At 41.3% G+C, this 24,990-nt stretch overlaps 1 protein-coding gene and 2 long non-coding RNA genes across 17 annotated transcripts in view; 2 read left to right on the forward strand and 1 right to left on the reverse strand.

Moving 5' to 3' along the window:
- Positions 1 to 5,104, reverse strand: LOC308630572. The gene is made up of 3 exons (XR_014017958.1): positions 4,885 to 5,104; positions 152 to 303; positions 1 to 51 (listed from the first exon to the last, which is right to left on the reverse strand). It is a non-coding gene; the product is annotated as an uncharacterized lncRNA (long non-coding RNA).
- The window catches only part of PLCD4 (phospholipase C delta 4), a 27,073-nt gene continuing 6,441 nt past the window's right edge, over positions 4,359 to 24,990 (forward strand). For 2 of the 15 annotated variants that reach the window (XR_014017955.1, XR_014017956.1), the window contains exons 1-10: positions 4,375 to 4,952; positions 5,122 to 5,208; positions 10,491 to 10,546; positions 10,679 to 10,837; positions 13,821 to 14,049; positions 15,146 to 15,275; positions 16,000 to 16,231; positions 20,493 to 20,694; positions 22,063 to 22,207; positions 22,828 to 22,980. Coding sequence is in view for 13 of the 15 variants with exons in the window: in XM_081260716.1 (XP_081116842.1) it covers positions 10,525 to 10,546; positions 10,679 to 10,837; positions 13,821 to 14,049; positions 15,146 to 15,275; positions 16,000 to 16,231; positions 20,493 to 20,694; positions 22,063 to 22,207; positions 22,828 to 22,980 (1,272 nt within the window). In the remaining 2 variants the exon portion in view is untranslated. Of the gene's footprint in view, positions 4,953 to 5,121; positions 5,209 to 10,488; positions 10,838 to 13,820; positions 14,050 to 15,145; positions 15,276 to 15,999; positions 16,232 to 20,492; positions 20,695 to 22,062; positions 22,208 to 22,827; positions 22,981 to 24,990 lie in introns of those variants that run through there. The other 13 variants (XM_081260707.1, XM_081260716.1, XM_081260715.1 and 10 more) reach the window with 13 other exon arrangements.
- On the forward strand, positions 10,846 to 12,409 carry LOC308630573. Its single transcript, XR_014017959.1, has 2 exons — positions 10,846 to 12,019; positions 12,308 to 12,409. It is a non-coding gene; the product is annotated as an uncharacterized lncRNA (long non-coding RNA).

The following is a 24,990-nucleotide window of genomic DNA, read 5'->3' on the forward strand; positions in this document are numbered from 1 at the left end:
GTAAGTTTTAGTTTTTATTATAAAGGAAAAAGACGAACAAACAAACAAAACCTCAGTATGTGCTGACAAATGGTTCTGTACATATATGATCCAAAAGAATCTACAGCTGGGCATGGTGGAGCATGCCTATTATCCTGGGGGCTTGAGAAACCTCAGTATGTGCTGACAAATGGTTCTGTACATATATGATCCAAAAGAATCTACAGCTGGTCATGGTGGAGCATGCCTATTATCCTGGGGGCTTGAGAGACTGAGGCTGGAGAATCACAAATTTGAGGGCAGCCCGGGCATCTTAGCAAGACCCTGTCTCAAAATAAAATAAAAAGGGCTGGGGATGTAGTGGTAGAGCAGCCCTGGTTTAATCTCTAGTACTAGGGGGAAAAAAGGAAGAGGAGGAGGAGGAAGAGGAGGAGGAGAGAGGAGGAGAAAGGAGGAGAATCAATATCAATATACTCTCAGAATTAATAACTGAAGCAAAGTTAACAGAATCACAAAATACAAAGTCAATATACCCAAAAAATCAATTACATGTTCCTGAAATACAATAAATAGAAAATGATATTTCAAAGATATATAGTGTATAGTAGCATAAGAAATCAAGTAGTTAGAAATAGGTATGTCAAATGATGTAAGAACCTTTTAATGAAAAACAAACATTCTGGAAAGAAAGTAGAGAGCTATAAAAATTGAAGGATAAATTATTTCCATGGATTGTAAAAAAAAATATTATACAGATGCCCAATTTTTCAAATTGATCTGCTGGCTAAACAATTCTAAGTAAAATTTCAGCAGGTATATTTTTGTGAAAATTGACATATTCTAAAATCTGCAAGAACAGCCAAGATAATCTTGAATTTAAAAAATTGGAAGCTATGTGTTCTGGTGCATACCTATAATCCCAGTGATTCAGGAGGCTGGGGCAAGAAGATCATAAGTTTGATGAAACTGCAACTTGGTGAGATCCTGTCTCAAAATATAAGGGCTGGGTATGTAGCTCAGAGGGTTCAATCCCCAGTACCAAAAAAAAAAAAAGTGGAGTCTTATTATTCCCAAATATCTTTCTTTAATTTCCTTTAACTTTCAATCTTTTTGTAGAAATAACTTATAAAAAACATATGCTAGCATGGCTTGACGGATCATACCTGTAATCTCAGCTACTCTGAAGGCTGAGGCAAGAGAAAAGTTCAAAGCCAGCCTGGGCAATTTAGCAAGACCTTGTTTGAAAATTAAAAGGGCTGACGGGGGATAGGTGATAGCTCAGGGGTAGAGTACCCCTCGGTCAATCCCCAGTACTGTGAAAATAAGCAAAAAAAAAAAAAAAAGTATCTACTTATATTTTGTTTTATGATCTTTTCTGAAAGTTAAATTTCTTGACATGGAATATTATATCATTTGTACTCTTAATTTTGCCTTCTATCACCATATTCTCTGGTATTTTTGGTTTGTTATTGTTGTTTTGTTTGGGGTTTTTTGTTTGTTTGTTTTGTACTGTATGTTGAGCTCAAGGGGCACTTTACCACTAAGCTATATACCTAGGTCTTTTATTTTTTATTTTTAGACAGAGCTTTCACTAAGTTGCTGAGACTGGCCTTGAATTTGCAATCCTCCTGCCTCAGTCTCCTCTCCCGAGACACTGGTATTACAGGTGTGCACCATCACACCTGGTTCATTTTATGATTTTAAAATGGAATTTGATATTTTGAGTTACTTTTTTGACCACCATTCATTTCAGTAATTTGAGTAGTTTGGCTGAATAGTCTGGGGAATTTGCCTTAAACTTTCAGCTGGAATGTCCTGAGAAGCAAAGGTGTTTATGTATGATGTCATTTGCCCTAAATGTCTAGAGGAGGGTCTAGGCAGGTCTGAGTGACGGAGGAAGAGTGCTGTGTTTAGGTCTACCTCTGCCAGCTGCTGCTTCATTTCAGTTTAGGCCTTCTAGGCCTTTCCTGGGCATTGTTCCCAGAAAGTCCCTCTGCTACTGCTGCCCTACTCAGGTTTCTGAATCTGTTAATAATAGACATCAGTGGGGGGAAGGGCCAGGATCTTTGCAGAAATAGGAATTACCAAACCAGATGGACAGTTCCTGTGCCTGCGGCCATCTGTTCTCTCTCTGGATTTAATGAGAATCATGCCTACTTTCTAAGGGCATGCCTTCTAAGCAGTCTTGGAAGCCATTTAACTTTGTGAAAGTCCAAAAATCAGATCCATGGACAGTGGAGTACTGGTGTGTTAATGAGGATGTTGAAATTTAATATTTGAAATCTATGCTCTCCCAGAAAATCCAGGATGTGTGATAGCATCCCTCACAGATCACCCAGAACGAAAGGATGTTGAGCAGCATTGAGCTGATAATGACTCAGAAAGACACAGATGAATATAATCCTGGGGTTAAAAGAGGAGTAATATAAAAGTGGGGGGATATGAAGGTGAAGCTCAGAAAAAGGAGATAATGATGTCAAGCAAGTAGGAACGAGAAAACGACAAGCATGGAAGACAGGGTCTATATTAAGTCAAATCTGAATTCGGCACAGCTCACATTTTGACACCCCTATTCCCTAAGAATGGTCTCCCTTTTAATGCCTCCCCTCCCTTCATTCTCTCTTCCCCTATCAGTAAAGAGCATGAGCAACTTAACCTAGGTATAAATTATTTAAAACCACGAAGGCTTCAAAAAAATTGCAAAGTTTAAAAACCTTCATTTGCAAAATATAACACAGATATAGAAAACTACATAAAGATAATGTCTGGCTTAGTAGTTATTATAAAGTCCCCTGTTAGCACTCAAGACTAGAAGTAGAACTTAGCCAGCTATTTCAAAAGCCAGTTACGTGCTTCATCCCATCACAACACCTTCTTCCTCTCTATTTTATGGCCATTACTTAGGAGGATTTTATTTTATTATTTTTTTTAGTTGTAGATGGACAAATACCTTTATTTTGTTTATTTTTATTTGATGCTGAGAATTGAACCCAGGGCTCCACACATACTAGGCAAGCGCTCTACCATTGATCCACAAGCTCAGCCCTGAGGATTTTATTTTAATGGTGCTAAAAGTTTAGCTATAAATAACCACTAGTGGAAGAATATTAGGCAGTTGAAGGATGTTTGGGGGAACCACAAAAGATAGCCTGATCTCAGCACACTTGAATCCCACTGTTTCACACAGCTGATTCCCTCTGTGGCTATGATTAAAATACACCTCACCGAAAAAGGATCTCATAGGCATTCAAGTACAGGCTCTGCCCTGTTCCCTTAACTGCCTTATGGTCATCCATTGGTCCAGAAAGAACCATATCCCACTGTCTTCCAAAGACAGATCAAAAGCAGATCTTAGCTCACAGTGTTTGAGATTCGTGATGGGGCTGGTCATTTCCATTGTGGACACAGGAGTCTTAGGTCATTGTGTAAACTTCCATGGGCTTCAGTTTCTCATGATCATAAAGTTCTTTACAATTCCCTGTTCCTGTCCTAATCTGGTCCCCTTTCCTCATTCTTGGTTTTTGTTTCAACTGCCATGTCAGCCACTCTTGTAAGGAGCTAGCTCCTCACCCATCTTTCCTAGTGAGTATCTTTCTGGTCTGTACTCCTTGCTGCTCTGGGTTCTTACACATCATGAGCCAGCTTCATCTCTACCCACCCCTTTGTAAACATACACATATGTCCTGGCACTGGACAGATGCTTGTAGAAGGAATGAATAAGTGTAAAGAAAGAACAGGTGTGCCAGGCTCAAGAGCTGAGGCAAGAGGATCACAAGTTCAAAGCCAGCCTCAGCAACTTAATGAGGCCCTATGCAACTTAGCGAGACCCTGTTTCTAAATAAAAGAGCTGGGGATGTGGTTCAGTGGTTAAGTGCCCCTGAGTTCAATCCCTGTTGAGAGAGGAGAGAGAGAGAGAGAGAGAGAGAGAGAGAGAGAGAGAGAGAGAGAGAGAGAGAGAGAGAGAGAGAGAGAGAAAAAGAAGAAGAAGAAGGAGGAGGAGGAGGAGGAGGAGGAGAAGAGGGGGGAGGGGGAGGAGAAGGTGAATTGTTTCACATATTCATATATGCATTTTTTTAATGAGAGAGAGAGAGAGCGAGAGAGCAAGAGAGAGAATTTTTTTAATGTTTATTTTTTAGTTCTCGGTGGACACAACATGTTTGTTGGTGTGTGGTGCTGAGGATCGAACCTGGCGGCACGTACGCAAGGCCAGCGCGCTACCAGTTGAGCCACATCCCCAACCCAATACGTGCATTCTTTTAAAGAAATTCCTTTGAGTACCTTAAATATACAAAAACACTACCTGCCCCCCTACACTCCATGATCATTCCTCTCCTTCCTTTCTCCTCATCTTCCTCCTTTCCCATCCTGTTTCTTCCTTTTCCTGTGCCACAGAGTTAGAACTAGTGCCCTGCAAGGCAGGGGGCAGAGACATAGGAGCAAGCCGATGGAAAGACACTGTGGAAAGCAGCCAGATGAAATGAGGGCTAAAGCAGCTGTGTTACATGCAGAGACCGGTCAGAATGAAAAGCTGAGATTCACGGAGCACTACAATTCAGACATTCCTTGGGTTTCATTTTGAGAGCTTCTGCCGGATTGGGGCCATGGAGGGAGGTACGGGATCAAGATAAAAGACAGCAGCCAGGTTTTTCCTCTCTGGAGATGGTTGTCAAATCCATCTCAATCCTTTTCTCTCACCCCACCCCCACCTCGAGTAACTGGTGTCCTGGGCCTTTAAGAGTTGAATGGGCTGGACTGAGAAAAGTGCTCCCACCTCAAACCACCCTACTCTTTTCCTTGGACTCTAAGGGATTGTAACGCTGCCAGTCAGAACAGCAGACTGCAGTAGAAGAGGGAAGGAAGCAGGCGAGAGCAAAGGAGAAAAGGAGCCAGGCTGGGATTTCTTACCTCACCGTGGAGATCAACACAGAGCTCAGGTGGGCACAGCTCATAGACACAAGACGGCTATCCTGCCCACCAGGTAAGGGCCAGGAGGCTTGGTCAGCCTCTGCCCATGCTCTGCCCTTCGTGAGTGCCTTACTTTGCTCTTCTGATGCTTACTTGCCCTGACTTTCCCCACCCCAAAGACTCACAGTGCTGCCTTCACCTGGTTCTCTCCAGTGCATCTTCCTCTTTGACTTTTCTAGTTTTTGCCCGGTGTCAACACTCCTTTTAAGAAGAACCTCTTAGCTATCCAAGGCCAGGAGTGCTGACCCTAGCGACTTCTCAGAGGTGAGTCCACCCCAATAAGAGAAGAAAGAACTGGAGTAGACAAGTTGTAGCAGAGACTTATTAATGGATCCTTGAGAGTTTCCAAAGGAGAACTAGCCAAGACCCAGGGAGAAGCAGAAAAACTCCTGGTAGCAAGGAGTTATGAGACTTCCTAGGAAAGAGGCAGGTTTGAATTCTGTGCCTTGTTCTTCACCTGCTTAGGTAGCTAGGACAGTTTCTTGGTACACCAGAAGACTGTGCCCTGGGACTTTAGACCATAACTTTTTTGATCTGTATTAGGAGAAAGTTTAGGGCTCCCCAGACTTGCCTTTGTACCAGATATGCTTGTTTAAAAAAATATATATATATATTGGGGATGTAGCTCAGTTGGTAGAGTGCTTGCCTCACATGCACAAAGCCCTGGGTTCAATCCCCAGCACCACCACCAAAAAAAAAAAAAAAAAAAATATATATATATATATATATATATATATATATATATATATATATATATATATATTACTGAGCCCCATCCTTGGAAATTTTGATCCGGTAGATTTTGGAGTGGGAGTTAAGGATTCTCTATTTTAAGACACTTTCCCTGGGACATTGAATTATCTGTGAAACCCTGGTTTATATGTGCTATGAAAGAGCCTTCAAGTTCTAACATTCTGAGAGCTGTGACCTGTGACTAGAGCCATTCTATCCTTTTTACATGGCATAATCCTAGACATAATCCATGACATAAGGCTAGACATAATCTTCTCAGAAGCAAGGGAATAGTCAAAATGATTGTCTTTCTTCCTGCCCCTCAGAGAGAATTGAGACATCCTGATTCCTAGTGTAATGTCATTGGCACCAATGGCGACATTGCCAAAGTCCGTCTTTAAGTGACATGAAGACACTTGGGAGTTGAGAACTAAATCTTGTTCTGCAGCCCAAGGTTACTTCCCATCTTATTTTACATGTCTTTTGTCATACCTGTAGTATCCAGGCAACTATCTGTATCCTCTAAGGTCTCCACATACATGTCTAAGAGATAACATTGAAAACCTAATCTTTCTTACTGTCAGTTTTCAGTCTCTGTGCCCTTAAGTGCCCCCACTCACAAACCCTTGGTTCCTTTTCTCCACACTGCACCTGCATCAGCTGTAAAATTCTTTTCTTTCAGACACAGAAGAAACACCAAGACCTAGAACACTAGGTTCTAACTCACATTCTCTGAGCACTTTGTTTAGTCAATCTCCTAGGATACAGGGAAAAGTGACGCTGAGCAGAGGGATATGCTACTGAGTGTCCAAACTCAAGTGTCCTTCCTCCTGGACCATAGTCTCAAAATCCTCAAAGGAAATGATAATCAGAACTATTGGCAATTAGTGGAGACAGAGGAGGGAAGTGACAGGAAGAGGTAATGGAGAGAAGAGGAGAGCAAAAAGAGGCTGACCAGAAGAGAGAAGAGTGAGCTGAGAAGAAAGGGAAAGGATGAGATCAGGCATGGGATGGGGAAAAGAAAAGCTATTTTATGGGATACAAGAGGAACAGAGGATGATGAAGAGGAGAGATTAAACATCAGCATCTCTCACTGATCCCTAACCTCACTTTGACCTGCTTTCTGGAACAAGGCAGAGTTTCAGCAAGCTCTCTGATTGGTTATATGGAGACCTCGGTTCTAGTCCCAGTTTTGCAACTCAACTAAATGACCCCAACAGATCCACCAATCTTTCTAGTACTCAGTCCTCCTCTGTAAAGAATGAAGTCCAGTTCTGACATTCTGCAGCTCCTGAATTAAAGCTGGTGCTCTTATAGCCATATGTCACCTGGATACAGGTTTAGAATAATAATTCGGGAATGGGAGCAAAGTTAGCTAGGGTGAGGGAGGGCAAGCCCCAGGGTTTGACAAAGGAGGGTTTCCTAAGGCTGGTTTGAGAGGAAATAGTCTATCAAATAAGGGTGTCTAGGCAGAGGACCTGTATTCTCAGGTTTCTCGTGCTGTAGGACATTATTGAGGCTCCTGATCAGAGGTATAAATGAAGGTAGTTCTGTCTTCTCCCAGGCCCTAGCTCCACCCCAGAGTCTCTATGCCCCATAGATGGGAGCTGAAGTTCAAAGAGAGGCAAAGGCAGAATGATACCACTGAAGATTATACTTCAACCTTGACCTTTAAGAACTTTAAGAGAGACCTATCACTTTCTACTTCAATGTTGATTTAACTTCTGTAAGTTTCAGATTATTTCATACTGTGCTTCTCCACCTGGATATGGAGATAAAAATCTCTCTCTCTGTCTCTCAGGAAGCCCTGGGAATCCCTTCCTCTTTTCAGAGGTTTCTTCTGATCTTACCCAAGACACACAATAGCCAGCCTTAGCCAGAAAAATATCTTATTCTTGCAACTGTCACAAGACTGTTTTTCTCCCAAGAAACTTCTTCCCAACATTCCCTCTTCAATCTGTTACCTTTTTAGAAAGGCATCTTTAGGTCCTCTAGTTAGGGCATTTTCAGTGATCCCCACCTTCTCCCTGAATACCTAATCACTTTCGAGTAACTTTATAGGTTCTTCTTCTCATCAAAGAGAGACAGAATTCTAATATGCTGTGTGACCTCAGACAAGTCACATCACATTTCTGAACCTCCTACTTTATTCCTCTATAAAATCTGGAGTAGCTTATATTATTATTTTGTTTCTTTTTTTTTTTTTTTTCTTGGTACCAGGGATTGAACTCAGGGGCACTCAACCACTGAGCCTCATCCCCAGCCCTATTTTGTATTTTATTTAGAGACAAGGTCTCACTGAGTTGCTTAGCACCTCGCCATTGCTGAGGCTGGCTTTGAACTCTCAATCCTCCTGTCTCAGCCTCCTGAGCCACTGGGATTACAGGCATGGACCACCATACCCTGCTTATGTTGTTTGTTTGACAATACTGGGAATTGAACCCAGGGGTGCTCTACCACTGATCTGCGTCCCCAGTCCTTTTTAGTTGTAGATGGACACGATACCTTTATTTTGTTTATTTAGTTTTTTTAATGTGGTGCTGGGGATCAAACCCAGTGCCTCACACATGCTAGGCAAGCGCTCTACCACTGAGCAACAACCCCACACCCCCCCTTTTTTTTTGGTACCAGGAATTGAATCCAGGAGTGCTCAATCACTGAACCAGCCACATCCTTAGCCCTTTTATTTTTTATTTTGAGACAGGGTCTCACCAAATTGCTGACGGCTCCACTAAATTGCTGAGGTTGGCTTTGAACTTGCAATCCTTCTGCCTCTGCCTCTCAAATCTCTAGAATTACAGGCATGTGCCACCATGGCAGCATAGCAGTATTTTCCCCAGATTTTTTTTTTTTTCCTGATGCTGGCCTTGAATTTATGGTTCCCTTGCCTCAGCCTCCTGAGTAAGGTTGTTTTAAATGTTCATCACTGTCAAAAGTTATTTTTTTATTTTGGTACTGGGGATTGAACCCAGGGTTGCTTTACCTCCTGCCTCAGCTACCTGAGGATAACAGACATGCACTACTTTGTATGCCTGGAAAAAAAATTTTTTTTAAAGAGAGAGAGAGAGAGAGAGCGAATTTTTTTAATATTTATTGTTTAGTTTTTGGTGCACACAACATCTTTATTTGTATGTGGTGCTGAGGATCGAACCCAGGCCGCATGCATGCCAGACGAGTGCGCTACTGCTTGAGCCACATCCCCAGCCCTGGCAAAATTTTTAAATGTTTTGATTAAGAAACACAAAGTGCTTCTATTCAAGTGTAGGTCCTTTGTTCATTAAAGAGAGAGAGAGAGAGAGAGAGAGAGAGAGCGCTTTATGTTTCATAAGCTTTGTCAAAACAATCTGGTCAAGATTGAATATGTTTATGGGGTAGTACTAGAATCAAAGTGGCCACATATTAAATATTGTTAGGTTTTTGTGTGTGTGTGCATGTGTGTGGTACTAGGGAGTAAACCTTATGGGTGCTAGGCAAGCACTCCACCAGAGCTATATCCCCAGCCATTTTTAAAAATAGTATTTTGAGGGCTGGGGCTGTGGCTCAAGTGGTAGCACACTTGCCTAGCATGCATGAGGCACTGGGTTTGATTCTCAGCACCACATAAAAACAAAATAAAGATTTTGTGTCCACCTAAAACTAAAAAATAAATTTAAAAAAAAAATAGTATTTTGAGACAGGGTCTTGCTAAATTGCCTAGAATGGCCTTAAACTTGCAATCCTCCTGACTTGGCCTCCTAACTAGCTAGCTAGCTAGAAGCACTGCTCCCAGTGCTTCTAGTTCTTTTAAAGGGAATTTTGTGTTAGCAACTAGGACAGTTTAGCCAGCATTTAAATTGGGTAGCATATATCTTAAAGGATGTGCCCTTTTTTAGTAAGTAGAGAAAACTTGAAAATGTAATTCCAAGGGCTGGGGATGTGGCTCGAGCGGTAGCGTGCTTGCCTGGCATGCGTGCGGCCCGGGTTCGATCCTCAGCACCACATACAAACAAAGATGTTGTGTCCGCCGAAAACTAAAAAATAAATATTAAAATTCTCTCTCTCTCTCTCTCTCTCTCTCTCTCTTACTCTGTCTCTCTCTCTCTCTCTCTCTCTGTCAAAAAAAAAAAAAAGAAAAAAGAAAATGTAATTCCAAGACTTGTGTAACTTAATCACTCCATTAAAAACTGTGAGAATAACTGCTATGTAAAAGAATATAAAACATGCTCTACAATGTGAAGGCAGAAAAATACAACTAAGTATTATAGCAGAGACTCAAGAAGTGCTCTGTCCTAGCTCTTCAGGAGCCAGACAGGGTTTCCAGAAGAGGAGGCTGGGATGATTCTCCTGGAGAAGAGACAGCTAGGGTGTGGGGAGAGTCCAGGTTCTGAAAGGGGTCACCAGCAAGATGAGGATGTGAGAATAAGTGTGTAGCAAAGCTACCTAGTGGGTTGTAGGTGCCCTTGTTTAGCCTTTCCTAGGAATAGCCATGGGAAAGAGCAGAGGCTCTGGGACAAGATATATCTGATTTTAAATTCTGATCTTTTTAAAAAATATATTTTTAGTCGTTGATGGATCTTTATTTATTTATATGCGGTACTGAGAATCGAACCCAGTGCCTCACAAAAGCTAGGCAGGCTCTCTACCACTGAGCTACAATCCCAGCCTTAAAATTCTGATCTTTATGAAATTTGAGGCAAGATTCTTAGGCTACCTAAGCCTCAGAGTCACCAACCTCAAATTAGAAGTAAAATATAGCTGACTATGGAGATGAAGTACCTGACCCATATATTTTGCGCACTAAGGAAACAGCAGTTTCCTTCTCTTGCTTCTTTTAGGTGACTCTGGCGCCAGCTGGTGGACCAATGAGTGATGGCATCCCTGATACAAGACCGTGAGTACCCTTTCAGAAGAGGGCTTAGGAAGAAGCCCAGAAAAGGAAAGGAGACTGGACCCCTGTTCTAGAGCTCCTTCTGGGCCCTCTTCTCTCTCCACTGGCGATCTCTCCCTGCTTTTCTTGTCCCAGGGCTGACCACTGATCAGGACCTGCTGCAAATGCAAGAAGGCACATTGATGCGCAAGGTGAGATCGAAAAGCTGGAAGAAGCCAAGATACTTCAGACTTCAGAATGATGGCATGACAGTCTGGCATGCTCGTCAGGCTAGGGGCAGTGAAAAGCCCACCTGTGAGTGACCTGGATAGCTGCGGGTGGGCACAAGGGTGGAAGGTCCCAGAGGAACCTGGCAGCCTGAGGGTAGGGGAGATACCAGAGTCTTAGAATAGTATGCCCTTGTGCTGTCCCACTATGGCTGTATCTGAGCCTGTGCAAGGAGATCATAGATAATATTTGCTCCTGTAAGGCTGTTATGGAGGATTAAATTAGTTTTTGCAGGGCTAGGATTGTGGCTCAGGGGCAGAGCGCTTGACTCACATGTATGAGGTACTGGGTTCTATTCTCAGCACCACATAAAAATAAATAAATAAAGGTATTGGGTCCATCTACAACTAAAAAATATTTTAAAAAATTAATATTGCATATAAAGGACTTGAAAGAGTCTTGGCACACTAAGTAAGATTTCAATAAGTCATAGGGTATATCTTTTTTATTATTGTTATTATAAGACCATGACCTTAGGTATCAGCCTGCCTGAATTAAAATCCTAGCTCTTCTACTTTCTAGAGGAGTGGCTTTGGACAACTTACTTAATTAAACTGAGCTTCTGTTTCTCATCTGTAAAATGAGTATTAAGCAATACCTGCCCACAGGTGCAGTGGTACACACCTATAATCCCAGTGGTTTAGGAGCCTCAAACAGGAGGATCATTAGTTCAAAGTCAGCCTCAGCAACTTAGCGAGGCCCTAAAAAAACTCTATGAAATTCTTTCTCTAAATAAAATATATAAGGGGGCTGAGGGAGCCAGAGTTTTGGGCTCAGTAGTAGAGCGCTTGCCTAGCATGCAGGAGGTACTGGGTTCGATCCCTGGCACCACATAAAAAGTAAACAAATAAAATAAAGGTATTCTGTTCATCTACAATAAAAAAATATAAAAAACGGGGGGGCTGGGGATGTGGCTCAGTGGTTAAGTGACCCTGGTTCGATCTCCCGTACAAAAAAAAAAAAACAAAACAGTACCTACCTACTAGGTTACAGAGACTCAAATGAGTTGATTTGTAAAGCACATACCTAGCACAGGATCTGAAACCAGGATGCATTTAATAACTGTTAGCCATTATGGTATTTTTTAAAAAATATTTTTATTAGTTGTTCATGGACTATTTTTTTTAGAGAGAATTTTAATATATATTTTTTAGTTTTCGGCGGACACAACATCTTTGTTTTGTATGTGGTGCTGAGGATCGAACCCAGGCTGCCCGCATGCCAGGCAAGCGTGCTACCGCTTGAGCCACATCCCCAGCCCATGTTCATGGACTTTTATTTTATTTACTTATTTATATGCGTTGCTGAGAATCAAACCCAGTGCCTCACACATGCTAGACAAGTGCTCTACCACTTAGCCACAACCCCAGCTCCATTATGGTACTTTTTAGTATCTATTTATTTATTTGTTTATTTTTAAATATTTATTTTGTAGTTGTAGTTGAATACAATACCTTTATTTATTTATCTTTATGTAGTGCTGAGGATCGAACCCAGGACCTCACACGTGCCAGGCGAGCACTCTACCACTGAGCCACAATCCCAGCCCCAGTATTTATTTTTTAGTTGTAGTTGGAAATAATACCTTTGTTTCACTTATTCATTTTTATGTGGTGCTGAGGATCAAACCTAGGGTCTTACCATGTGAGGCAAGCACTCTACCACTGGGCCACAATGACCCCATTATGTATTTTTAAAACATAAAAAAAACATATCAAAGTTAGATGTGGTGGGGCACACCTATAATCCTACCTACTCAGGGGGCTGAGACAGAAGGATCACAAGTTCAAGGCCAGTCTGAGCAAATTGGTGAGACCCTGTCTCAAAATAAAAAAGAGAAAGCATGGAGGTATAACTCAGTGGTAGAGCACCCCTGGGATCAATCCCCAGTACTGAAGAAAAAAATAACAGTGTTCATCCTATTGGCCAAGCTCTTTGTGATACCTCTAAAAAAAGAAAAACAATATTTTCTTTTTTTAGAAAATCCCTTTTACCAGGGATTGACCCCAAAGTCACTTAATCCCTGATCTACATTCCTAGCCCTTTTTTAAAAACATATTTTATTTTATTTTTTAAAAAGAGAGTGAGAGAGAGAGAAAGAGGGAGAGAATTTTTTAATATTTATTTTTTAGTTTTTGGTGGGCACAACATCTTTGTTTGTATGTGGTGCTGAGGATCGAACCCGGGCCGCATGCATGCAGGCGAGCACGCTACCGCTTGAGCCACATCCCCAGCCCCTCCTGGCCCTTTTTGTTTTATTTTATTTATTTATTTTTGTTGTTGTTGTTGTTTTGAGTCAGGGTCTTACTAGATGGCTTACAACCTCACTAAGTTGCTAAAGCTGGCTTTGAATCTGTGATCCTCCTGCCTCAGCCTCCTAGGAGAGCTGCTGAGATTATAGGCATGCACCACTGCACCTGGCATATCACTACAAATTTGATCATAGGATACATTTAAGAGAGTCTGCTTTAGAGACACAATTAAAGTTCACAGTCCTCACCACCCCTTCCATAAAAGAAGTGGAAGAATTTTTTTTTTTTACTCCCTCCAGACATCTGGAAAGAAGAAACCCTCAAATCTGAATGTGAGCATGAGCTGCTTTGTTGTAACTGCTTTTCAGCGTGTCCTCGTTTATCATTCCTGCCAGTCCTCCTATGATCACTATTTAGACTGACCATGGAAAGGACTATTCTTATTTAAGATGAGGACACTGAAGAATTAAGTTGTTTTGATCTGTGTCACTCTGCTAACTTTGTGACTGGAAATTATGTCTTGCTGTCCATAGCACAGGTCCCTTGCCCAGCTGCCTATAGAAACAAACTGCAGTGATTCACATGGGCTCTGGAACCCTACTATGTCTCTCTGTACTACACCTTTTGGGACTCAGTCTGCAGAGACTGGAGTTCCTCCTTTCTATGTTTTCATGAAGAAGTAGGCACTGGTCCTTGCCCCTTAGCCCCTACAATTTGTTGGACCCCTTTCTCAGTGCTCCCACCTGCTTCTTTGGCAGTCTCAATCTCCGATGTGGAGACAGTGCGTAAAGGTCATGATTCTGAGTTGCTGCGCAGCCTGGCAGATGAGTTCCCCCTGGAGCAGGGCTTCACCATTGTCTTCCATGGCCGCCGTCCCAACCTGGATCTGATTGCCAACAGTGTTGAGGAGGCCCAGAACTGGATGCGAGGACTCCAGCTTTTGGTGGACCTTGTTACCAGCATGGACCAAAAGGAGCGGCTGGACCAGTATCAACAAGTTGGAGTCAGGGTGGGGACTGGGAATCACTGAAGAAGCCAGATATTACAGAGCTAGGAAAGATGGGAAGGGGTGAGGGATAGGAAAGCTAAAGGGTCCAGATTGTATGGGCTGAGACATCTTAGGTTAAGCGTAACTGAGGATTCTGAAGGAGAAATGAATGCTAGGGATGGCACAGAGTTTGGCATGAATGAGGACTTGTAGGATTTGGAGGAAGGGGCAGTGAGAGACAGAGGTGCAAATAAGGCACTGCTCCTGAAACCTGAACAGAAGATCCAAAAGCATTTACTACCATAGGGATACCATAGTATTGGACAGGAAGCCATTTCTTAGAGGGCTCAATGATATAGACAACTTCAAGATTGCTGGATTGTACACCAGTTCACTTATTCATTCATTAATCACTTATTAAACAGAATGTTTCAGGAACTATACAAAGCTTTAGGGTTCCAAATATTAATGAGATACAGATATTGCTTCAGTTAGTGGAGAGAGGATATAAATAATCTAAGTTCCAAAGAATTGTTGTTCTTAGATGATTTGTATGTATTTAAAGGAAGGATATTTCATTCTACTTAAGAGTGTATTGATAAAGCTTCAGGGAATAAATAGTTTGTGAGCTGGGTCTGAAAAATGGAAGAATTGGAACATGATGAGTGGAGGAGGGAAAGGCACTTCTGCCTGGGAGAACAGAATGAGTAAAGGTATGGAGATAGGAAATTGAGGAGCAAGAGAGAAAGTCGAGAGCAGGGAGTTGCTGAGTCTAGCTATAAAGTGCAAGGAAGACAGAGATATATTGAACAGGCTGTGTTGTGTAAGTTCCAAGGGGTGAAGGGAATCTTAATTTCTATGTTAAGGAATTTGAGTTTCTTTCTTCAGGCAGCAGAGAGGTCCCTGCAGGTACCTGAGCCATTCAGTGACAAGATAGATTGTTGGTCTGGAGAGATTATTCTAAAACTGTGTGGGGAATGGATTGGCATGGGACTGGCAACAAAGACAGGGGAGGGATGTCAATGGATAAACATGCACATACTTCTGGACACACAAACACATACATACAGTGCTTTTGCCTTGACTCAGACCTGGATGGTTGAGTGATTTGTTCCAGCGTGGAGACAAAAACCAAGATGGTCGGATGACTTTCGAAGAAGTTCGGCGGTTGTTGCGTCTGATGAATGTGGAAATGGACCAAGAATATGCCTTTGGTCTTTTTCAGGTGAGTCTGCAGAGGAAGAATTTGCAGGAGCCAACCATCTACATGCAGGCTTCTGACGCCAGTCAGCAACATTCATTTGTTGAATCCCTACTGTGTGCCCTAGCATCATGACAGGCTCAGTGGAAAGTGTAGGGAATGATTCTTGCCATTTAGTCTTGTTGGAAAGATGAGTCATAATCCCATGAAAGGTAAATAACAATATGTGATTATGTTGGACCTCAAGGACCTCTCTGTTTGTGGCCAGAATTTCACAGGTGCCTAGGACAAACCCCAACTGGAATATGAGTAATTGAAGGAAGTATATCCTGACCTAGGGAGCTTTGGGAGGAAGAACTCTTTTGGGTTGAAATTTTCTCTACTAGTAAATGATATAGCTGCAAGTTTGCTTTTTTCTTACTGAAGTGACTTCTATGAACACAAGGTGTCAGGGGTTCTGTGGAGTTTTATGGAAGCATCTTTGAATATGTGTGTCAATGAGATGTCCTTAAGAACAAGTGAAGGTCGGGCTGGGGATGTGGCTCAAGCGGTAGTGCACTTGCCTGGCATGCATGCGGCCCAGGTTCGATCCTCAGCACCACATACAAACAAAGATGTTGTGTCTGCCGAGAACTAAAAAAAAATAAATATTAAAAAATTCTCTCTCTTAAAAAAAAAAAAAGAACAAGTGAAGGTCATAAATTTTCCCACTGAAATGTCTGTCCACTCTCTCCTAAACCTGTTGCAGGAAGCAGACATGTCCAATTCTGGGACTCTAGAAGGAGAAGAATTTGTATATTTCTATCAGGCATTGACAAAACGCACTGAGGTGCATGAAATGTTTGAACAATTTTCTGATGATGGGCAGAAACTGACCCTGCTGGAATTTGTGGATTTCCTTCGAGAGGAGCAGAAAGAAAGAGAGCGAGCCTCTGACCTTGCTCTGGAACTCATTGACCGCTATGAGCCTTCAGAAAGTGGTAAGGGAAACTAGGTGTACAGAGGTACCAGCCATGGTGTGAGGGGGACAGGCATGATTATAAAGATCCAGAGACAGTCTTTTGACTAACTTATGGGAGACTGAGTCCATCCCTACTCTGGCCCTCTGCCCAATCATCTCATTTAACTGTTCCTTCTAGAGGCGAACAGCCATTCCCTGCCTAGATAAGACAGGTGTCTTCTCTCAGGAGGAAGATTAAATTCCCCTATGCTCACGTTTCATACTCTTTACATTCAGAAAATCCTTCCTGATATCAACTTTGTCCTTAGTGGCAACAGAAAACTCCTAGTGCTCTTTCTTTGGCCTTTTCTTTATGCAAATTATACTTTTTCCTCTAATTCCCCTTCATGGTTCCTATCTGCTGTCCCATTAAATCCTGGCTTTTTGTCCTTTCCTTGGATTTCTTCAAATTCTCCAAGTGTTCTTGAATCTCTGAATCCCTCTATGAAAAATCTAGACAGCTCTGTGCAGGGGCATGATGAAGAAGCCAATAATTTAGCATTTAACAAGTGCAGCTAAAATATACCTTCTTAATCCTTGAACTTTCTTTGACTTTGTAGATTTGTTTCTATCCCTCCATTCCTTTCAGAGTGAGAAATTTACGTTAACAGTAAATGATTTACAAGGCACTTTCTCATTCACTTAATTTAGTTCTTACTACAACTAGCTATACTCTTTATTGGGTCTTTGGTAAGTATTCCATAATTTGCTAATATCGCTACATACCTTTTCTCTTCTAATCCTTAATCCTCTGTTAGAATGTGTTCTATTATTAAATCAGTTTTATAAAAAGGAAAGTTGAGGTTTAGAAAGATTAAATGATTGGGCTGGGTTGTAGGTTAGTGGAAAAGCACCATCTAGCCCTTGTGAGGCACTGGGTTTGATCCTCAGCACCACATAAAAATACATTAAAAAAAAATATATATATATATATAGAGAGAGATATTAAACGATTTACTTCAAGTCAACAGGTAATGAGAAAAGAATTGGAATTCAACCCAGGTCAATTCTTAATTAGTGCCTCTCTAGAAAATAAAGAAGAGATAAGTTGATTGAGAGCCAAAGTGATCCAGGTTTCCTGAGTCTCAACTCCACCTTGTTTAATCATATATTCACCACTTCAGATAATACTTATCAAGTACCTGTAATGTAACAGGACCTACACTGAGTATCAAAGATAATTGGCACTTAGATTAGACAAGAACATTGTCCTCATGGAACTTAGAGTCAAACAGTGTTAGAATATCAGTGATCCCAGATTTGTATGGTAGTTTAGAGAAGAACAAGAGTTGTAAAGCAATAATTTCAGAAAATAAAATTGAAGAAGGATGTCAGAGGATTAAGAAATAGGATATTCTGTTCTCAGTGCAGGATCTAGTATATTTCAATTACTTAGGGTTTGAATGTGTCCCCCAAAGTACCCGTGATGGGAACTTAAACTCCAACACAATAGTGTTGAGAGGTGGGACTTAAAAATTGATCAAATTGGGCTGTGGCTGTGGCTCAGCGGTAATGCACTTGCCTGGCATGTGTGAGGCACTGGGTTCGATTCTCAACACCATATATAAATAAGTAAAAATAAAGATGTATCAACAAGTAAAAAAAATTGATCAAATCATAGCCAGATATGGTGGCACTGCACCTTGTAATCCCAGTTACTTAAGAGACTGAGGCAGGAGGACAGCAAGCCTTGGCAACTTAAGAACCTGTCTCAAAAAAATAAAAAATAAAAAAGGCTGGGAATGTAACTCAGATAGAGTACCCCTGCGTTCAACCCCTAATACTACACACACACACACACACAAAAATTACTAATTCATGCTGGGTGCGTATAATCCTATAATCCCAGCAATTAGGGAGACTGAGACAGGAGGATAGCAAGTTCAAGGCCAGCCTCAGCAACTTAGCAAGATTATTATTATTAACTTAGTGAGAACCTGTTTCAAAATTAAAAATAAAAAGGGCTGGGGATTTGCTCAGTGGTTAAGTGCTCCTGGTTCAATCCCTAGTACCCCCCCAAAAAATTACTAATTCATGAGATAAGCCCCTTTCCCCTCTCTTGCTCTCCCATGTGTTCTCTTGTCTTTCCACCTTCTGCCATGGGATGACAGCAAAAAGACCCTCACCAGATGCAGGCCCCTCAACCTTGGACTTCTCATTTCTACTAGAATTGTAAGAAATAAATCTTTATAAATTAATTATCTTTATTAATTTATAAATTAATTACCCAGTCTATGGTATTCTGCAATAGCAGTATAAAATAGACTAAGACAATATTTACTCTATTTCCTACCACTCCCGGTAGTCCCTCCCCTTTCACTTGACAATTAGATACTATATTCTGGTTGCTGAGTGTATTATTAGTCAATTGTCAAGTCCCTACTCTGCTTCTAATTGACTGAGTAACCTTGAGCAAGTCACTTAACCTATCTGAGACTCAATTTCCTCATTTATAAAATAAGCGATCAAATAAAATGATGCACATGCAAAGTATCTAGCAACATGCACTTACCTGAGCAATTGGATTATCAATGGCAAAAATGAAACTTCCTGCCCAACATCCTACCATTCTCTGCTGCCTACAGGCCTTGTCAAACCTGGAGCAAAGAAGCTGAGAATGTCAGTCAGGTTGTTTAACTTTCAAGGGCACCTCCCTGCAGCAGCATTATCCTCAGTAACACTGCATAGCCCAGTAGTACAGGACAAAACTCTGACTCCTGGCTGCGTGGATATAAATTCCAGTCCCTTCACTTACCAATATGTGACTGCGACTAGTTTTCTAACTTCTCATAGCAGATCATATTGTGTTGTGAGAACATTAAGTGAGATACTGCATGTAATATCCTTGGTATAGAGCAAATGCTCAATCACAACAGTTAACAAGTTGCTATTGTATGATGCCCATGCTGAGACGGGTGAGAGTTACAGAAGGAGAAACAGGGCCCTTTCCTCAACAAGAGGGTAATTTAAGGCAATGTTGACAAATGCTCCCCAAAATACCACTTGGGAGTGTTGACAGTAGAAAGAACCCCTCAGATCATAAGTAACATAGCTTTACACAGCCCAAGGAAGAAAACACAGGTACCTTGGCCATGTCACTAACAACCTTCTTTGTGATTCTCACTAGACTTTGATTATAAAATTAAATCTTTAATTTTATATTTAAAATCATAATTTTTTTTTAAAAGAGAGAGTGAGAGAGGAGAGAGAGAGAGAGAGAGAGAGAGAGAGAGAGAGAGAGAGAATTTTTAATATTTATTTTTTAATTCTCGGCAGACACAACATCTTTGTTGGTATGTGGTGCTGAGGATCGAACCCGGGCCGCACGCATGCCAGGCGTGCGCGCTACCGCTTGAGCCACAACCCCAGCCCTAAAATCATAAATTTTAAAAACCATCTATAAAATTAAATCTTTGGACTGGACACTGTGCTGTCCATTAGGGAAACTGTGAGTTTCTTGTGACTATACATTTAAATTAGATAATATCAAATAAAATTAAAAATTTAATGCCTCAGTCATACAAGTCACATTTTCAAGTGCTCACAGCCACATGTATATAAAGGCTACAATATTCAACACCATAGAATAGAACACTTTTATTACTGTGAAAGTTATATTAGATAGCACTGGACTTAAAATGATCTTTTTCTTCTTCTTGGCCCTGGGGATTGAACCCCCAGGGGCACTTAGCCACTGAGCTACATCACCAGTTCTTTTTTATAAAAGTAATATTCTCACCAGCCAGACTGAAAACCTCTTTTTTTAAAAACCTTTGTTTATTTATTTTTGTGTGGTGCTGAGGATCAAACTCAGTGCCTCACATGTGCTAGGCAAGTATTCTACTCCTGAGCTACAACTCGAGCTTCATCCCCAGTCCTTTTTGCTTTTTATTTTAAGACAGGTTCTCACTAAGTTGCTTAGGACCTTGCTAAATTGCTGAGGCTGGCATTGAACTTATGATCCTCTTGTTTCAGCCTCCTGAGTCTCTGGGACTCATACTGTACCACCATGCCCAGCTAGACTAGAATAATTGTAATGGCTCTCTTTAATAATCTCTGAGGATGGGGGGTGATTGAAATGACACACACTGGGTGGGGCAAGTTGGGGATCTGGAAGCTGGGAACAGGAACCATCTGAAAGACAAGACCCCATAGGGAGTGGGATGGAGGATGGTCTGTAGGTATGCTGAGGGGCTCCCCTGCAAGTAGCTCACTCTAGCATTCCCCATTCCACACTGTAGGCAAACTGCGGCATGTGCTGAGCTTGGATGGCTTCCTCAACTACCTCTGCTCAAAGGATGGAGACATCTTCAACCCTGCCTGCCTTCCCATCTACCAGGATATGACTCAACCTCTGACCCACTACTTCATTAACTCCTCTCACAATACTTATCTCGTTGGGGACCAACTTTGTGGCCAGAGCAGCGTCGAGGGATATATACGGTACAGTGGTAGTAGAGAAAGGGTCCAGCTCATTAGAGGGACCATCTGTGGGAAATTGGGGGGTGGTGAGTGAATAACAGGGATTGAAGAGATATTTTTGTAGTGCTTTCAACACTTTGATATTGGGGGGAACCGGGACTGAGGAACCCTGGATACCTGAGACATTTGAAGAATATATTGAAGACTGATGGGAGAATGGTAAAGAAACCCTATGGGTAAATGAGATTTCTCTCTTTCCTGAGCTATGAAACTCTTGGAACTCAGAGACCCTAACAAATAAGCAAAATGTTAAAGAGGAAGTAGTATAGCATAGGAGTTAAAATCATGGGTGCAGCCAGGCACATGATGCACACTTGTAATTCCAGTGACTCGGGAGGCTGAGATAGAAAGTTTGCAAGTTCAAGGCTAGTCTTAGCAACTTAGCAAGACCCTAAGCAACTTAGACCCTATCTCAAAATAAAAAATAAAAAGGGCTGTGGCTGTGGTTCAGTGGTAAAGCGCCCTTGGATTCAATCCCTAGTTCCAAAAAAAAAAAAAAAAAAAGTTCGGTTCTGGAGTCAGACGGGTGGATGTCAAAGCCTAGCTTCCTCACTTGGTACTATCTATATCTTGGGATCCCTATCTATGAAATAGGGAGATAACAGTACCTGTTCTTTTCAGTTTGTAGTGGAGATTAAATGAGACAATCCATGTGTCAATAGCTAATAGGTGGTAGCTGCCTTTATTGTGATTTATCATGGATTAGATTGAATAGTCAAGACGTTTTTGTAGTGCTAGCAACTCAACTAGTAGCTTCAAGGGATATGAAAATGAGTGGAACTTTTACTCAAAATTAAGTGAAACTTCCAAGTGGTAGAACACATTCTTAGCATGTGTGAGGCCCTGTGTTCAATCCCTATCACCAGAGAGAGACAGAGAGGAAGAAATTAAGTGTAAATATGCAGAGAGCTTAACTAACCCAAGTGTTGTATAGGGATATACAACCAGAATACCATGAGTATCATGAAGTAATGTGTGATAGGTGGCTAAAAAGAATTGTGAGTGGTGTGGGGTGGGTGTATGAGCTTCAGCCATCCTCAAGCAGACAGAGAAGCATCCAAGAATACATAGCTTGAGGGGCTGGGGTTGTAGCTCAGTAGTAGAATGCTTGCTTAGCCTGTGTGAGGCACTGGGTTCGATCCTCAGCACCACATAAAAATAAATAAAATAAAGCTGTCCATCTACAACTAAAATAAATAAACACACACACACAGTGTACATAGTTTGAAGAGGTGTGGATGGGTAAGTGCTGATGAGCATTGATCTCTCCACATTGGGGAGAGGGTCAGAACTTGACCTCTTCTGCTTCTGGGGTTGGGGTTCTTGCAGGGCCCTGAAACGTGGGTGCCGCTGTGTGGAGGTAGATGTATGGGATGGACCTAACGGGGAACCCATTGTTTATCACGGACACACCCTGACTTCCCGAATCCTGTTCAAAGATGTTGTGGCCACAGTTAAACAATATGCCTTCCAGGTAGTAGCCCCAGGCTGGGAAGAGGGCTGAGACAAAAGAGCCTAAGGGAAAAGTGACTGGCTCTGGTTCTGGGGAGGGTGAAGGGGTGCTGGGAAAGTTATTGCAAATGGCATGATATATGTAAGAGAGGTTTTTAACTCTAGAGCACTGGGCAGATATTAAGGGATTATTATGAATAAGTGTTGGATGTGTTACTAATAACTAGTTGTCATAGTGGTACTAACCAGTCTCCCATCTGGGAGAGACTAGATAAAGGAAACAAACAGTATCAAGTAAGGTTGGGAAACACTAGGAATCTGGAGATGAAGTCTAAGAATATAAAGACCTGGTCCTCCCCTTCTGATCCTAAAAACTCAAAAGGTCTCAGAGGACCTGAATCAGACTTGGCACAGGTATGAAATTGGGGATCCCAAAAAATGACCTTTAGATGTGGATCTTGTCCCTGTGGGTGGGCCCCAGACCCAGCAAATTCTCACTGAGCTCTATAATGGGGTTGGAGGAATTTAACAATCAGGGTACTAATTTGAGTAAATAGAGGGTGGGTTAGGAACTCAAATGTCTGGAACAGGAGGGTATAGGGTTTTAGAACTCTGATGTAGCATGCCCCCCCCCCACAACAGGCATCAGAATATCCACTCATCTTGTCCCTGGAGAACCACTGCACCTGGGAGCAGCAGCTGGCCATGGTACGCCATCTGACTGAGATCCTGGACGATCAGCTGCTGAGTTCCACCTTGGATGGGCTGCTACCCACTCAGCTTCCCTCACCTGAGGTAAGGACCAGGTACCCCTGACATGTTTTAATGTGGCTTCTGCATTCCTTCACCTTGACTTCTTCCTTCATGTCCCTCTTGTTTACATCTTTCTATCCCAGATGAACCATCTTGCTCTTTAATATCCCTAGAGACAACTTTAATTTTGAAAGATCTAATTGAACACAGAATTCCATTTACAGTTCTCTAAGTTTTAAATCAACTATTTACTTTTTATTTAATTTTCTTTTTTAAAAACATTTATTTTTTAGTTATAGTTGGACACAATACCTTTATTTCACTTATTTATTTATATGTGATGCTGAGGATTGAACCCAGGTCTCACACGTGCAAGGCAATCACTCTACTGCTGAGCCACAACCCCAGCCCTTTATTTAATTTTCAATGGAAATGTCTTATTTTTCCGGATAGTTGACAGTTGGTGTAGACTATACAGACAATACAGAGAAGGGAAATCTTTCCATCATAATCCCAATTTTTTCCATAATAACACCTATCAATAATTTGGGGGTTTTTTTGGTACTGGGGATTTAACCAAGGTCTCACACATACTAAGCCCCTGCTTTACTGCAGAGCTATATCCTCAGCCCCTAGAATACATTTTTAAATGCTTATATAAAAATAGATATATATTCACACTTTTTGTCATTTTGGGGGTACCAGGGATTGAACCCAGGGGTGCTTAACCACTGAGCAATATCCCCAGCCCTTTTTGTGTTTCAAGACCGGGCCTTGCTAAATTGCTGAGGCTATCTTTGAACTTGTGATCCTCCTGTTTCAGCCATATAGGCAAGCACCCCAGAACCTGGCTATGTTCACATTTGAAAAAAGACACAAAGAAAAAAAGAATGAGGTCGTTTTCCATATTCTTTTCCTTTTCTTTTTCATACCAGGTATTGAACCCAGAGGTGTTGAACCAGCAAACCACATCTCCAGCCCTTTTTAATATTTTATTTAGAGACAGGGTCTCGCTGAGTTGCTGAGGCTCGTTTTGAATTCATGAACCTCCTGACTTAGCCTCCCTAGCTGCTGGGATTACAGGCATGTGCCACCAACCCAGCTTCCATAACTTTTTTATATGTGAAATATATATCATGGATGTCTGTTCTTGTAAAAGATTTTTCTTTTTTAATAGTTCTACAGAATTCCATTTTATGTCATGAAGGAGAATTATTCAATCAGTTGCACATTTGGTAGTAATTTTCTACTTGTACATACAGCTTTTCCCATTGATTCTTTATTATGGATTCCTTGAGGCAAAAAATGTCAAAATAAAAACTCTCTGGGTTAAAGAGTTTTTATTTTGACATTTTTGATTATTATTGCAAGTTGCCCTTGGGAAAAAATACCAAATTATACTCCAACCAACAGGGGAGAGTAACTACAAACAACAGTGAGATGATTGATAATGGCAAATACTGAAAAAAGATCGTTTTTTAAAAAGTCCATATTTTCTTTTCTTGAATTATCTGACAATTTGTTTACCCAATTTTATTAGGGTTTATAATTTTTATTGATATTGTAATGATTCCTATGTGTTAAAGATATTAATGGTTTGAGAAATACTTTGTTGTCTATTTTTGCTTTTGTCTTTTAGCATGTTTTTCCTTACAAAAGTTTTAAAGACTTATGTAGCCATATCTGTCAATATTTTAGATATCCTCTGAGTTTTCTTTTTTTAATTATTTTTTACTTATAGGTGGACACATATCTTTATTTTATTTTTTTTTATGTGGTGTTGAGGATTGAACCCAGGGCCTAGCGCATGCTAGGTGAGTGCTCTACCTCTGAGCCACAATTCCAGCCCCATCTTCTGAGTTTTTATATCATGTTTCTAAAGTCTTTTCCATTATGAGATTATTTTAAAAAATTCTCTATTCAAGAAAATTCTGGGGCTGGGGATGTGGCTCAAGCGGTAGCGAGTTGGCCTGGCATGCGTGCGGCCCGGGTTCGATCCTCAGCACCACATACCAACAAAGATGTTGTGTCCGCCCAGAACTAAAAAATAAA

Source organism: Spermophilus citellus, assembly GCF_964194105.1.
Source record: "Spermophilus citellus genome assembly, chromosome: 11".
Classification (NCBI taxonomy): domain Eukaryota; kingdom Metazoa; phylum Chordata; class Mammalia; order Rodentia; family Sciuridae; genus Spermophilus; species Spermophilus citellus.